The sequence below is a fragment of the Camelus bactrianus genome, chromosome 5, assembly GCF_048773025.1.
Source record: "Camelus bactrianus isolate YW-2024 breed Bactrian camel chromosome 5, ASM4877302v1, whole genome shotgun sequence".
Lineage (NCBI taxonomy): Eukaryota > Metazoa > Chordata > Mammalia > Artiodactyla > Camelidae > Camelus > Camelus bactrianus.
The window spans coordinates 12,473,928-12,490,235 of NC_133543.1; the positions used below are offsets into that span (position 1 = coordinate 12,473,928).

The 16,308-nt window shown below is 48.6% G+C and overlaps 1 protein-coding gene across 1 annotated transcript in view; it reads right to left on the bottom strand.

Annotated features, from left to right (window-relative positions):
• Positions 1–16,308, bottom strand: part of MYO7B (myosin VIIB) — an 89,304-nt gene that overhangs the window by 15,234 nt on the left and 57,762 nt on the right. Inside the window, exons 20-27 of the mRNA XM_074363446.1 lie at positions 10,279–10,363; positions 9,563–9,781; positions 8,296–8,466; positions 7,181–7,390; positions 6,874–7,041; positions 4,026–4,103; positions 3,769–3,896; positions 101–227 (exon numbers count right to left, since the gene is read on the bottom strand). Coding sequence (XP_074219547.1) covers positions 101–227; positions 3,769–3,896; positions 4,026–4,103; positions 6,874–7,041; positions 7,181–7,390; positions 8,296–8,466; positions 9,563–9,781; positions 10,279–10,363 — 1,186 coding nt within the window. The remainder of the gene's footprint in view (positions 1–100; positions 228–3,768; positions 3,897–4,025; positions 4,104–6,873; positions 7,042–7,180; positions 7,391–8,295; positions 8,467–9,562; positions 9,782–10,278; positions 10,364–16,308) is intronic.

Below are 16,308 nucleotides of genomic sequence, written 5' to 3' on the forward strand. Positions count from 1 at the left end.
CACAGGAGCAGGAGAACCAGGCCAGGCCCACCCAGGCTCCAGCCGTCACCTGCCCTACTCCCCACCCACCCCACCAGCCCCGGCCCCGGGCCTTCCCCACCTTCATGAACCTCTCGGAGGGCGGGAAGCAGCCCAGGCACAGGCTGAGAAGGATCCAGCCCCGCGCCAGGCTGCTGGTTTTGTAGTTCTCTGACAGCTGCTTGCAGATCTGACAGTAAATCTCATCCCTGAAAGACACAGAGCGCTGGGGGCCGGCGGAGGAGCCAGCTCTGGTGGGGAGAGGAGGCAGTGGCGCCCAGGCACCCAGCTCCTGCTGTACCTGGAGAGGGGCATGTTTGTGGGGTGACCGCCAGCCTCCTCACCTCCGACTGCCTCTGTTGGCCCCCCTGCCACCCCCAGGCCCACCCCGGACCCTGTCACCACCCCAGGGTCTCCCCAGGGCTCTGCACCCCCACTCCTGCTAGCCCCGGCTCCTGTCTCCCCAAATGCCTCTGCCCTCCTGGTCAGTCATCTCGGCCCCTCCCTCTTTTTGGCCTCTGCTCCCTCCTCACCCACTCTGCCCACAATTCCTCGGCCCTCCAGCTGTGGGGCCCAGCTGCAGGAAGGGCCCAGGGGTCTCCAGCCGAAGCCCTGCCCTTTGCAGCCCGGCAACCTGATCCGCTCCTTTCCCCAACCTCCCGATTCTTCCAAATCTTCTCCCTTTGCCTCAAGCCCTGAACGCAGCCACCCCCACGACTGCAGAGAGAAAAGTGGGGACTCCATGGGAGAACCCCTCAACTCCTCACCTCCTGATCAGTTCCTGTGCCCACAGGCTCATAAGCCTCTCCAATCCACGTCCTCTTGGGGAGGGGACTTTCCTGGACCCTTCCCCACTGGCTCAAGCCTCTATCATCATAGAAAAGTGTCTATCAGCCTCTCCAATCTCCCATGTGCAGAGGCCAGCATCCTTCCCCTAATGACTCAGTGATGTGCTGGTAAGTGTTTAACCAACTCTCCTGGGGCAGGAGAGGGGGAAGCCCTGAAACTTGTTGCATTTTCCAATTTCTGTGGTGTAAATATTCCCACTGATGCCAGTTTCCAGCTACCAGGGTGACGTCACTGCCCACAGAGTGGGGAGGAGATGGGCACTGCCAGGTTGCACGGGCCAGTCGTGTCAGCCCCAGTCTTTCTTCTGGAGACACTTGAGGTACTGCCATCAACCCTTCACCCAGACTGGAAACCTGGGGGCTGGCCTGACTCCTCCATCAGCCACCATCTGCCACCACCTGGCTCCTAGAAATGTTCTCTGTCCCCTACTCCCTGTTCCTGCTCCCTGAGGTGTCTCTTGTCCACTCTCCCTGGACCTCTGCAGCCGCCCTCTTCTGGCCACCCACCCCCATCCCTCTGTGTCACTGCCAGGGAGAGCTTCCTGGAAGTCAACTATGATCATGGTCTCCTCTTCCTGAAAGCTGTTCCCCACTGCTCTTAGGATTGACTTCACACTCCAGGCCCCAGCTGTGTCAAACCACCTGGAATTCCAGACCTAGGCTGTCTCAGGGCTCTGGGCCCCTGTCCAGCCTCTCCCTCTGTCTAGTGAACACCCCTCCTCCCTCCTGCCCCGCCTGGGCCAGAAGGGCATTACGATTCCTCCTTCTTGGTGCCCTCACGGGCCCCCTGTCCTAGCGCAGGCAGTTATTGTGGGGATCCGGGTCCTCCCGTGCTCCCCAAGTAAAGGAGCTCCTTGCAGACAGAGACACATCGCCTTCGTCTCTACATCCCCGGCCCTCAGGCAGGGGCCTGGCCCCGAGCAGGTCCTTAATGAACAGATGTCGAATGTATGGTTGGATGTGGAGTTGGGCATTTACTTTGTCATGCAATTTCACTAAGACCCCAGAGCCAAGGACACACAGAAGATAATACTCAACATTCTCTAGAGATACACTCTTGTAGGATTTACTAAAAGATTGGCAGGGCCAGTCCAGCCACCATGCTGTCTCGCTTCCTCTGGAGAATCCTAAGCTACCTTTAATGGAGCAAAATAGTCAGGAACTGGGAACTGCACTTGGACTTCTTGGTGGGGCAAGCATGGATGAGCTCCTGCTGACCAAGAAGATGCCATGGAAGGAGTCGGGCTGTGGGCATCTTGAGGGGACCCACACCAACAGGCCGACCATCATTCCAGAGCATCCCACCAGTAAGGGGCTGTGGTGTGTTCCATTAGGAGTGAGAGTAGACAGGGAATCTCATGGGATCCCTGAGAGAGCTGGCCCCAGTTGGAGTCAGGACCATGTGGAATTGGCTACCGGGGTATCTGAAGAACCCACAATGCATCTCATTTGGACCCAGCTTTTATGTGTCTGCCATATTGGAGGGTGTGGTGGCCAGTGAGGACTGACCAGGAGAGAACTACCAGTAGAACCAACTAAGAAGAGTTGCCACATCGGTGTCATGCAGTCAGCTTAAACTGGTGGAGAAAACTGACTTGAAGAACCAGCAGACAGAGTCTGGGGTTCCCACAGCAGTAGAAAGTGAGAAAGAAAATTCTGAAACGAAGACAATCACAGAAGATGAGTCTGAAATTTTACATATAAAATCATCCTAAATCTCTGCTCACCCCTGATCTACACATGTGTCGGGCAGACTCCAGGCTGCCCAGCAAAGGCTAAAGTAACTGGACAGGGATTCCAGCTGCTGCTCACCACAGGGAGTCAGAGTTTGAATCCAGCCAAGTTAACTGTCCGCCAAAATGAAGAGCCAACACTCTTTGAAGGAATATAACAGATCCCAGTCTCTAAACATCCCATTCTCAACGTCCAGGAGACAACCCAAGGAAATCACAGTCAAGTACTAGACATGTGAGGAAACAGGAAAGCACAGCCCTTCTCAAGAGAAAATGCAGTCAACGGAAACCGATCCTAAGATGACCCAGATGGTTGGATTTATCAGAAAAGGATTTAAAACTACCATCAGTATGCTAGAAGACATAAAGGACACCATGGTCACAGGGAATGAACAAACAGGAAATCTTGGCAGAGCAACTGAAACTATAGAGAAGAACCAAGTGCAAACTCTGGAACTGAAAAATATAATATCTGAAACAAAAAAAAATGTTGGATGGGTATAATGACAGACCGAGGAAGACAAAAAACTCAGCAAATGTGAAGATAGATTAATAGAAACTATCCAATCTAAAGAACAGAGGAAAAAACAAAGAAAGGAAAGGTGAACTTATCTTCAGGGACCTGAAGATAGGGACCTGTAAAAAAGTCTTACATCAGTTTAATTAGAGTTCAAAGGAAAAGAGAGAAAGAGAGAGCATGAAGCAGAAAAAATATTTGAAGAAATAATGGCCCAAATTTGGTTAGAAAGAATAATCTAAAACATGTGAACCCCTAAAATACAATAGTTGGTCCCTGAAAGCAGTATACTTCTCTCTTAAAACTTGCATAAAAATACAATTCCCATAGAGCAAACTGCATATAAAGCAGAAGGAATATAATATAAATGAGGAACTTGTTCATTTGCAGGGCCCTGCATTAAAGCCTGTTATAAAATGAATCACCAGTCCATGATGAAGTTGTTTTTCTAAAACTGGGTTTTACCCATGGGTTTTAATACAGAGCAAATGGAAAATCCTTGATGGTTATAATATCTGCAGTCCTGAGACCTCGCCTGCAGGCCCTGGGACAGGGAACAGGGCAGGGCTGCGGCCTTCAGCTGAGAGCCAGTTTGTGTGTGTGTGTGTGGCAGGGGATGTTCTGAATGGGTGGGGTGGGAGCAGGGACTGACCTGAGGCCAGGCCGCAGGATGGCGTAGTCCACAATGAAGTGCACCTTCTCCAGGTTGGACATGGGTCGGTCTGAGATGGGGCCGTCATGCTCAAAGGGCTCTTCTCCAATACTCAGCTGGCTGGCCACCTTGAAATCCAAAGGGGGCGGTCAGGGCAGCTGGGAGTCTTCCCATTTGCAAAGGAGGAAACTGGGCAAAAGCCTGCAATGCTGCGGCAGAGCTGGGTAAGGTGGGGGGTCCCCTGACCCTGGGCTCACCTGGCCCGTGACCTGGGAGGACCGCTTCAGCTTCATGGAGGAGATATCCTTGGTCCCTCTGTCCCTGTGGCTGGGCTTCTGTGGATGGAGACAGTTCCCGAGGGAAGGTGAACCCGGGTGACACTTCCTAACACTGACCCGACAGCTACCTGGGTGGCGGGGTGTGAGCCTCCAGCTCACCTGGCCGTCTCCTGGGCCGATTCACAAAGCACCATGCACAAAGTCCCTCATCTCACTGACAGGTGTGCATCCTCATCCTTACTGCCAGGTGAGGAAACAGAGACCAGACGGAAGCTGCTCAGCCATCAACCAGCCCTCTGGGAGGGCTTGGGACCATTCTGATTCCAAAGCTTGGCCCTCTCCCCAGTAAAGCCCTCAGATGGAAGGCTGGCTCTGAGCCCAGGTGCCCAGGACACCCTGGGCCACGGTCATTTGCAGTGAAACCTGAGTGGATGAATTGGGATTCACTCTGCCCACTACATGGGGGGTGCTCTTCTGAAGGATCAGAAGAATCTAGGCTGCGGGGGGAGGGGGAGGGCTGGTGGGGAGGGCCTGCTCCCGGCCATCAGATGCTGCTGGTCTCCTCAGGCAGGGGTCACCCCCTGTCCTAATGGTGTCCTGAGAAGTGGCTGCCACAATCAGAGCTCCATGCGGGACCGGGCTTGGGTCCTGGAGGGCTAGGCACCAGCGTCTGGCTGGGGGATCACTGGTTTGCCACGCTGAGCCCACGTGTGACACACAGTAGCTCCCTCAGCCCCCTGCTCCGTGTTGGGGGCACATGGTGGGTGCTTAAGAAACGTGCAGGAAGGAACGCTTGAGATCTGACCTCTGGGAAGCCAGGCCTGCTTCTCCCTGTGCTCACCTTCCAGAGGTGCCAGCGGCTGGACCGCCTCCCTTTCCTGAGTGGTGGCCAGCCTCAAGGTGGCCCCTGCTGACCCCTGCCTCCTGACACTCTCACCCATTATGGTAGGTAGGCATTATAGCTTCCTTCTTACTTTCTCTCTTGCATCGCTCCTTCTGGAGGAAGCGTAGTGTGAGAACATGCTGGCAGCCCTGGGGGGAGGCCCAGGTGGCCAGGACTGAGGCTCCTGCCAGCAGCTACATGAGGAAGCTATTTCTGGATGCAGATCCTGGAGCCCCAGTTGAGCCTTCAGATGAGAGCTGACCGCAACCTCATCAGAGACCATGAGTCGGAACTAACTAGCTACGTGGCCCCTGACCCTCAAAAACTGCATGAGATAATAAATACTGGCTGTTTTAAGCTAAATTTAGGGAGTAATATGTTGCATTGCATTTGATAACCATTAGTGTCCAGAGCCCAGGTCTCTAGAGATTAGGGAGTCAGGACTTCAGTGTGGGCAGCGTCTCCACAATCCCTGGACCAGATCTGGCCATGTGGTCCTGGGCTGCAGACTCCCAGAGATTTCTATGCAGCTCGTCTGCACACGGGACCTCACCCCTGTCTGAGCTGAGTCCTATGCACTTGACATAGGAGGCACTGCGATATGGTGATTTACAAAAAGAGAGAGATATTTGGTCTTCATCCCTGTTACTGGCACAGAGCTCCTAAAAACCCTTAAAATTTCCTGTCAGAAAGGAAATCTTTTTATGTTAATAAGATGATCTTTGGGGAGGCACCTAAGGATGGGGGCTGGTTGCCAGCGGACAACTTTCAGTCCCACCCCCTGCTTCTGGGAGGGGAGAGGGGCTGGAGATTGAGTTCAGCTGGCTCAGTGGCCAATGATTTAGTCAACTGTGTCTGCGTAATGAAGCCTCTGTAAAAACCCCAAAGGACAAGGTTCACAGAACTTCCAGGTAGGTGGACACTGCAGAGATTTGAGGAGAGAGGCAAGCTCAGAGAGCAAGGAGGGTCTACAACCTGTTTCCCCACCCCTTGGTGTACCACTCCCATCCGGCTGTTCTGAGTTACATTCTTTTATAATAAACCAGGAATCGGCTAAGTAAAATGTTTCTCTGAGTTCTGTGAGCTGCTCCAGCAAATTAAACCCAAGGAGGGGGTTGTGGGAACCTTGGGTTTATAGATGGTCAGGCTACCAGTAAACAGCCGAGGTACCAGTAAACAATCTGGACTTGCAACTGTGGTGGGGGGGTCATCTTGTAGGACCAAGCCTTTAACATGTGGGCTCTGAGCTATCTCCAGGTAGACGGGGTCAGAACTGAGTTGAATCATAAGACATCCAGCTGGCTTTGAGAATTCTTGGTGTGGCGGGAGAAAACCCACATACATTGGAATTGGTGTCAGAATTACAGGCTGTCAGGGCTCCTGCTGCTGGTGGGCCCCATGCTGTCACTGCTGTGTGATGCCTTTGGACTATTCTTAGTTAATTCCACTAAGATTACATCATGCAACCAGGGCCTTTGGAAGGACTTCTGACCGAAAATGGATGTGAACGGACCTTTCATCAGAGGGCTGGGTAGAACACGGGTAAAGAACTTGGTCTTTGAATTCAAAGCCTGGCTCTGTCACATGTATTCACTGTGATCTGGGGCAAGTCACTTCCCTTGTCAGTGTCTTTAGCTATGATAAGCTTAATAAGCTGTTCTAGAAATTTGAATCGTGTTCAAGCCACACCCAGTATTCAGAGCCTGGGAGACCCTCTCCTACAATGACTGCAGAATTCAGTTAAGTCTGGGGTGCAAAGGCTGACCCATGAGTTCCTGAGTGCAATGCAAGACTGGAAACTTCGTGAGCCCCTCGCTTGGGCTGGTCCAGTGAGGGATGCTTACTCCACGCCCTGCCTCCCGCTTCTGGTCCAGTTTCCTCGGTTCCCTGGGCCTGGGGACACCCAAAGGGGGCCGCCCTTGGCCACTGCCTGCGCCTGCGCACCTGTGTGGATCCGCTGCGCCGTGGAGGCTGGGTGCCACTCTCCCCGTCCAGGGCGTCATGGATCTGCCGCATGACCGAGCGGTCCTGCAGGGTGCTCCTGGCAAAGAGCACTGGCTCTGGAAGGTCACCCATGAACCTCAGGATGATGCACCACACTGCCAGGGCGGCCTGGGGAAACAGGGACAGAGCGCCAGGCTGGAGCCCACTCATGTGCAGTGTGGAGCCCGTGGGACCCCGCCCTGGGCCCTGCCGAACTGGTGGTGGTGGTGGGGGGGACTGAGCCACCAGAAACCAGAAGACCAGGTACCGAGCAGTCAGCGTCGTCCTCATGGTAGAGCAGAGGGTATCGGAGGGGCCGCCGGATGTGCGTGTGGCTGGCCGATTTCTGGAAGTAGGTTGCGGCAAACTTGGGGAAGGTGTACTCGGCCAGGCCGTCCACGTCCTCCTCCGGCTCCTCCATCATGGGGACCGTGTCCAGGTCAACCTCAGGCAGCTTCTGGGTCCTGGCTTCCAGCTCCTGGTTTCCAGGAAAGGGGAGGGACAGAGGTCAGCTGTCCTTTCAGATGTCACCAGGCAGTCTGTGCATCTTTGGGAGCCTGGAAACCCCAAGAAGGGTCTGCCTGGTTCTGCAGAATTACCCACTCCGCTTGTGTTGGAGACCTCCTCATCCCACCTGCCTCCGTGGGCCCCTTCGGCGTGAAAGGCCAGCTACTTGGCAGGTGCCCTCAGAGCCCTCTGCCCGCAGACCGCTGCTCTCCAGACCCCCCGCCCCACTCCCTACTGGTCTCCTGCCTGCCTTGGTCAAGTGCTCCTCCTGTGAAGGTGGGCCCGGCCGCCCACTGCACAGATTTTGTGCGTGTGCGTGTGCGCGTGCGCGTGCGCGTGTGTGTGTGTGCGTGTGCGCGCATGGTTGAGGGATGGGGAAAGTATAAGCATCTGAGGAGATGCCCAGGTCCCTGGGTCTCAGGGCCCAGAGCAGGGTGTGCAGAGAGTCAGCAGGGCCACGCCGGCAGCTGCCCTCTCTCGTCCCCCATTAGACAGGGCTCCCTACTGGTGGCCTTCATTTTCTGTCGGATCCCCAGGTCACATCTAACAGAGCAGTGGCCACCAAGGTGCTCTGTCCCAGGGATCAAATACACATGCAACTAGCTGCCTGATTGACAGCCCCATAACATGGGCATGTGAAAGTCTCTAGGATGTCTGGCAGGTAAGAAACCTGCTTAACTTGAAAGGGTTGGATGGGAGAAATCCACGCCCCACTTCCTGTCCTTGCTCGCCCACCCTGGATGGCAGCACACACTTCACCACCTACTCTTAACAGCTCCCCCAGCTGAGTCCTGGCTTCTCCCTCTAAAGCCTAGAGTTTGCCTGCGGTCAGGGATGGGGCAGGGCCACCCCATTGCAGGGCTGACTCCGTCTCACCTCGAAGCACGGGGGCGCCTGGCCCTCCTGCCCGCCCATCAGGGAAGGCAAGAAGCCAAACACCTGCTCCACCATCTCCGTGTCAGTGACGCTGTCGTAGATGGACTTCCGCTTCCTGGTGGGGACAGCTGTCGGGCTCTTTGGCTTTGCAGCCGGGATGACCAGAGGCCCCTGCAGGTACACCCCATGGGGCCATGGTTACCACAGGTGCGGCTGGGACAAGTCCCCCACGGAAGCCACACAAACCTGCCATCATTTGACCAAATATTTTTCCTCTAAAACTCTAGGTTTTCATAGCCAGAGGGACTGGGGATCAACCAGTCCTGGCTTTTCATTTCCCAGTGGAGAATCAGAGGTTCCCACCAGTAAGCATCTCCCCTCTCCTTTGCACTACCTCAGACCCCAGAGATTCCCCAGAACGTAGCTGCAAAACCCACGCAGGCCCCCCCAGTCCCTTCCCTCAAAGAGCACCTAGGCTCCCCTGGGAGAGGGCCCCGGGCCCGCCCTGGTTTGGGCCTGTGGCGGCAGGCCGTGGGTGCAGGAGAGTGCTGCTGACACGCCTGAGGGTCTCCCCTCCGCTCGCTCTGCCCACTGTACCAGGACTCTGCTCAGTGGACCCATTTTCATTTACGGGGCAGTGGTAGCCTTCATCCTCGCCTCTTTCCTTTACGGAGGGAAATGAGCAAGTTCTGGGGAGTAAGCTGGAATCTCAGGTCCCTTGGGATGGAGAAAACGGGATCCCGCAAGGGAGGAATTTCAAAACGCAGGGAGACGCAGCTTGGAACCACTCCCCTGCCATCCCCTTCTCCCGCCCAGACTCCTGAGGGCTCCTCTTGGTGTTTCTCTGCCCTTGGCCATTACTCCACCGCTCAGGAATCAGGGCCCTTAGCTCTTCTCCATGGAATGGCGGCCTCCCATATTCAGGTGGCCCCGGTTTCCAGAGCCTTCCAGGGGCCCGGCCAGCCCTGCTGAGAAGTTGTCCCTGAAGCTAAAAGGAGGGGACCAGGGAGCTCCACTGCCACCTTCCAGGTGTGAGGCTGTCCTGCCATGTGCTGCATCTCCCAGGCTGCATCCTCTGAGCTCCCAGGGGATGACCTAGGAGGGCTGGGTGACGCCAGGGCCTGCTGCCGTAATAACTTTGGACAAGGAAGGGACAGGAGCGTCTGGTGAGAGCTCTCTGTTGCTGCTCGCTCCTCGTGCCCACCTTCCTTGCCCCCGTTTGGGCCCAGCCATCCCCTACCTACCCAGGAGGGCCGTGACCACCTACATTGGCTTTCTGCTGTCGGAAGCGGCGCCGGGCGGCGGCACCCCTGGCGTGCGCCTGGATGACCACCACCGCCCTCCTCTTGGCCTGGACTTGCTGGCGCACCAGGTAGCCCCTGCAGAGGGCCTGCAGCCGGGCCATCCTCCGCCGCAACGCCTGGTGCTGCTTTGCCAGCAGGTGGCTCCGGGCGATGGCCTGCAGGCGCTCAAAACCCAGGAAGATCTGCGGAGGCAGGAGGGATGTGAGGGACGTGCGTTCACAGAGGGGCCGGGGCCAGGGGTGGGGGGCACGGAGCACAGAGAAAGGCTTTCCTGAGGGGACAGACAGCGAGTGGCAAGGTGTCCTCGCAAATTAGCCTCGCAGCCGTCCGCTTCTGGGCAAAGCACAGGTGCTGGCATTTTCTGCACCTGTGAGCACCAGCCTAGTGAGTGAGTCGTCCTGTAAGGCACTTAGAACAGAGCCTGGCCTGAACTATGTGCTGAAGAAGTGTTTTCAAATGGCATCAATAATAGAGTGGTCTCCCAGTGGCTAGTGACAGGGAACTGGTTTGGAGGTCACCTGGGGGACAGGATTCCAGGGACCGTGCTAGAAAGAGCATGCTGAGGTCCGCTGCCTGGGTGTCTGTGATCTGACGCCTCTCAAATTCCTCAACACACGTTAACACGCATGTTCACTCATGCTGCTCTAGTGGGTCCGGCCTCCCCGGTGAGTTTTCTCACCAGCTTGGAGTTCCTCCTGCTGTAATAGCCCCTCCACGCGGCCTGGATGGTCACGGCTGCCCGCCTCTGCCTCACGAACTCCTGCCTGGGGGGGACACGACACGCAGCACAGAGGTGTGTCACAACCTCAGACACCATAAAGCCTTTGGGGGAAAAAATCTAATTTGAAGGGAAGAGAGAGGATGAAACGCTGGGGAAAATGAATATACACAATATTTTTTTTCCAAAGGCCCTTCTAGGGCCAAAAGATAGACATGTTAGGAACTGAAATTCTGTTGTCAACAACAAAATTTGTGAATGAGGACAGTCCAGCTTTTGGAGTAACTGGGAAATTTTTCCTCGTTCCCCTCGAAGATCCAGGAAGTGATAAAACCTGTTTCTAACTTCGTATTCCTTGCTAGATTGCACACACACCCCTCCTGTGGCCACTAAGCCTGGGTGTCTGCCAGAAATCAGGTCAGAAATCTCAGGACCAGGACTCCTCTGTGGGGACAGGTCAAAGCAGAGGGAGGGAGGTGGGCTGAATGTGGAGCAGGTAGCCTGAAGCCTGGCCTCTGGGAGCTGGAAACACCCCCAGGGGAGCTTAGATGTGTCTTTTATCCCACACTTAACTGAGTTTTCTTATCACTTCTAGTAATTTTTTTCAGGGCATTTTCTTAGGTTTGGAACAGTAGATCTCAATCATATTAAAAAAACCATTTTCCGGGAGCGGGGGAAGGGGGAATGGATGAAGGTGGTCGGAAGATGTAAATAAACTTCCAGTGACAAAAAAGTACTAGAGATGTAACACACAACATGAGGACTAGCGTTAACACTGCTCTTTGGTATATATGAAAGTCGTTAGGAGATAGTAAATCCTAAGAAGGACTTACATCACAGGGAAAAACACATTTTCTTTCTTTTTTTTTTTAAATTATCTTTTAAAAATTTCCTCTTTTTTATTTTTTTTTATATTTGGCTGACTCATTTTCCTGTTGTCGAATATTTCACTGCCTCAAGTTTTTGCTCTTATATCTTAAACTTTTGTTTCTTTTTTTTTTTTTTTTTTTGCAGGGGAAGGTAATCAGGTTTACTTATTTATTTATTTTTTAGAGGAGGTACTGGGGATTGATCCCAGGACCTCATACGTGCTAAGCATGGCCAGGAAGAGGTGGCACACATTTTCCAAGGGCTGAAAGAAATGAACTATCAACCCAGAACTCTATACCTAGTGAAAATAGCCTTCATAAATGAAAGGGAGAGCAAGACATTCTCTGCTGAAGGAAAGTGAAGAACACTAAGAGAATTGCCAATATACCTACCCCAAAAAGGGTGGCTAAGGAAGTTCTCTAAACAGAAAGGAAATGATGAACGACGAAGCCACGGAATGTCAGCACGAAAGAAACAGTAACGAACAATATGGGCAACACAACAGGCTTTCGTCTTCTCTTGAGTTTTCTAAACTACATTTGGTGATTGAAGCAAAATTTGTATCACTTTCTGATGTGGATCTAAATGTATGTAGAGGAAATATCTGAGAAAATTATATTGCAAATGGGAGAGGGTAAATCGACATAAAGTCTCTACACTTCTCTTGCAGTGGTAAAATGATAACACTATGGACTGTAATAATTTGTGTATATATAATGTAATGTTTAGAATAACCACCAAAAATGCTATAAAAAGAGATACACTCTAAAACACCACAGATCAGCCAAAAGGGAATTCTAAAAAAAATGTTTAAGTAACACGTAAGAAGGCAAGAAAAAGAACACAGAGAAGTGAAAAGCAGACCAATTAGAAAGCAAAAAATTAAACGGCAAACTCAAGCTCTAACATACACAACTACATTAAGTGTAAAAGACCTAACCACAGCAGTTAAAAGACAGAGATTGGCAGAATAGATGAAAAAGCATGACTGTCTATGAGGAAACTCACAGAAAATATAGTGATAACAGTAGGTTGAAAGTAAAAGGGCAGAAAATATATATCATATAAATAGTAACCAAAATAATACAGGTGTGGCTATATTAATACCAGAGCAAAGAAAATAACCAGAGACTGAGAGGGACATTATGTGATGATAAAAAGGTAAATTCATCAGGAAGACATAGCAATCCTAAATATGTATGCCCTAAACAGCAGAGCTGCAAAATATGTGAAACAAAAACAGAACTGAAATGAAAAATAGGAAAATCCACAATTATAGTTGGAACATTCAACACCCTTCTCTCAATAACTTGATAGAACAACTAGACAGAAATCAGTAAGAATATAGAATTCAACACCACTGTCAACCAACAGGATCTAGTTGACATTTTTAGAACACTCAACAACAGCAGAAGAAATGTCCTTTTCAAGCACCATTAGAACCTATACCAAGATATCCTGGGCCATAAAGGAAACATCAACATATTTAAAATAATTTATCTCATGGATAGTATCTCTGACCACAATGGAATCAAACTGGAAATAATAGAAATCAATAACATAAAAATAAAGGAAATATCCTCAAACACTTGGAAACTAAAAACATACTTCTAAATAATCCAGGAGTCAAAGAGGACATCTCAGAAGAAATATTTTTTAAAACTGAGTGAAAATGAAAATACAACATATCAAAAAATTGTGAGACACAGCCAAAGCAGGGCTGAGAGGGAGATTTATAGCACTCTATATCAGAACAGAGCAAAAGCTTTAGCTCCATCATCTAAGCTCCCACCTCAAGTATCTAGAAAATGAGGAGTAAAATACACTCAAAGTGGGTAGAAAAAAGAAAATAATAAAAAGAAGAAATCAATGAAATTGAAAACAGGAAAAAGCAATAGAGAAAATCAATGAAATAAAAATCTAGTTCTTTGAAAAGGTCAGTAAATTGACAAACTTCTAGTAAGACTGACAAAGAAGAGAAAAGACACAAATTGCCAATATCAGGAATGAAATGATGGGTTATCATGAAAGATTCTGTAGATATCAAAATGACAATAATGGAATACTATGAACAACACTACCTATAGAAATTTGACAACTTAGATGAAATGGATCAATTCCTCGAAAAGCACAAATTATCACAGCTCACCCAATATGAAATAATTAGAATTGTCCTTCAACTATTAAGGCATTTGTAATTTTAAAACTCTCCATAAAGAAGTCTCCTTGCCTGGATGTTTTCGCTGGAGAATTCTAACAAACATTTAAAATATTCATATCAGTTCTATACAGTACCTTCCAGAAAACAGAAGAGGAGGAAACACTTTCTAATTCATTTTATGAAGCGAGTGTTACTCTGATACCAAAACCAGACAAAGACAATACAAAACAAGAAAATGACAGATCTCGTGAATATAGATACAAAAATCCTTAACAAAATGTTAGCAAATAGCATTCAGCAATATATAAAAATAATTATACACTATGACCAAGTGGAGGATACTTCAGGTATGCAAGACTAATTAAATATTAAAAATAAATCGATGTGATCCACCATATTAAAAAACTAAAGAAGAAAAATCACCTGATAGCAACTGCTGCAAGATTTTTTTACTTCAACACCCATTCATGATTTTAAAAAACTCTCAGAAAACAAGGAATACAGGAAAATTTCTCAGCTGGAGGAAAAGCATCTACAATAACTCTTCAGCTAATGTTTTACCTAATGGTTAAAGACTGAGTGCTCTCCCTAAAGATATGGAACAAAGCCAGGATGTCTGCTCTCACCACGTTTATAATAGTGGTAGTTCTGGCCAGTGCAATAAGGCAAGAAAAGGAAATAAAAGACATGAGATTGGAAAGGAAGAAATAAAACTGTCTCCACTTGCAGATGACATGATTGTTTACATAGAAAATTCCAAGAAATCTATAAAAAGTGAGTTCAGCAAAATTGCAGGATACAAAGTTAACATACACAAATCAATCATGTTTTTAAATACTATCAATAAACACATCAATGTCAAAATTAAAAATACAGTACCACTGCAGGGAGGGTATAGCTCCACAGTAGAGGGCCTGCTTAGCATGTACAAGGTCCTGGGTTCAATCCCCAGTACCTCTACTGAAAAATAAAGTAAAAAATTAATGTAAAAATACACAAAGAAATACATAAAATGTTTTAAAAATACAGTACCATTTACAATCTCTCAAAAAAAATACCTAGGTGTAAATCTAACAAAACATACAAATGGCATGTATGCTACAAGCTACAAAACACTGATGAAAGAAATCAAAGAAGACCTAAATAAATGAATTTCATGGATTGGAACATAGTAGAGAAGTCAATTCTCCTCAAACTGATATGTGGCACGATTCCTACCAAAATCCATCAAAGCTTCTTTTGTAGACATGGACAAGATTATTCTAAACTGTATATAGAAAGGCAAAGGACCAAGAATAGCTCAAACAATTTTGAAAAAAAAAAAGGTAGGAAGAGTCAGTCTACACAGATTTGAAACTTACTATATAAACTACAGTCAACAAGACAGCATGACATTAGCAGAGAGAGACACACACAGATCAGTGGAACAGAACAGAGAACCCAGAAACAGATACACAAATATGCCCAACTGACTTCTGACAAAAGTGCAAAATCAATTCACTGAAGGAACGATGGACTTTTCAATGAAGGTTGCTGGAGCAACATCCATAACAAAAATATTTTTAAAGAACTTTGACCTAATTCTCACACCCTATACAAAAATTAACCAAAAGGAAAATGGATCATGGACCTAAATATAAAATGTAAAAGTATAAAACTTTTAGAAACACACATAGTTGAAAGCCTTTTGGCCAAGAGCTCTTTGACTTGACACCCAAAACATGATCCATAAAAGGGAAATTTGATAAACTGGACTTCATCAAAACTAAAAACTTTTGCTCTGCAAAGATTTTCTCAAGGGTATGAAAAGACAAGCTACAGACTGGGAGAAGGTATTTGCAATTCACATATCCAACAAAGGACTTACTAGTCTAGTATATACAAAGAATTTTTAACTCAACAAAAAATCTAATTAGAAAATGAGCAAACAACATGCACAGACATTTCACCATGAGCAAACAACATGCACAGACATTTCACCAAGGAGGCAATATATATGGCAAATAAGCACATGAAAAAATGTTCAACCTCATTAGCCTTTAGGGAAATGTAAATTAAAATCACAGTGAGTTATCATTATACGCTTAACAGAATGGCTAAAATGAAAAAATAGTGACAACACCAAATGCTGGGGAAGATGCAGAGAAACTGAATAACTCATGCATTGCTGGTGGGAATGTAAAATGATATAGCCACTCTGGAAAACAGTGGCAGTTTCTTAAACCACAAAACACGTAACTACCATATGAACCAGCAACTGCACGGGGCATTTATCCCAGAGAAATGAAAAGTTCATACAAAAACCTGACACAAGTATTCACAGCAGCTTTATTTGTAACAGCCGAACTCTAGGAAGAGCTCGGATGTTTTTCAACAGGTGAATGGTTAAACAAACTATGGTATATCCATACAGTGGAATATTACTCAGCAATAAAAAGGAACAGAGTATTGATGCACGCAAAGACTCGGATGAGTCTTCAAAGAATTATGCCAATTGAAGAAAGTCAAGCCCTCAGGCTATATGCTGTATAATTCTATTTATACAACATTCTTCAAGTGACAAAATCACAGAAATGGAGAAAGATTAGCAGTTGCTGGGAGGTATGGAGGTGGGGTGGGGAGGAGGGAGGTGTGGGCATAAAAGTGCAGCAAGAAGGACCCTTATGGTGATGGAAACATTCTGTGTCTTGACCATTTCCTTGTCAATATCCTGGCTATGATAAGACACTAACATTTTTCAAGATGTTATTGCTGGGGGAAATTGAGTGAAAGGTACATAGGGAACTCTGTTATTTCTTACAACTGCCCACAGGTTTAGGATTATCACAAAAGAAAGTGCAATTAAAAATGCATCAGTGGTGCAGATGCCCACCCTTAACTGACTATTCTGGGCATCTGACCAGTGCATCACCTCTTGGCTGATGTTGTTTGCTGCTGAGATCAGCGTTACTGTGGTCTGG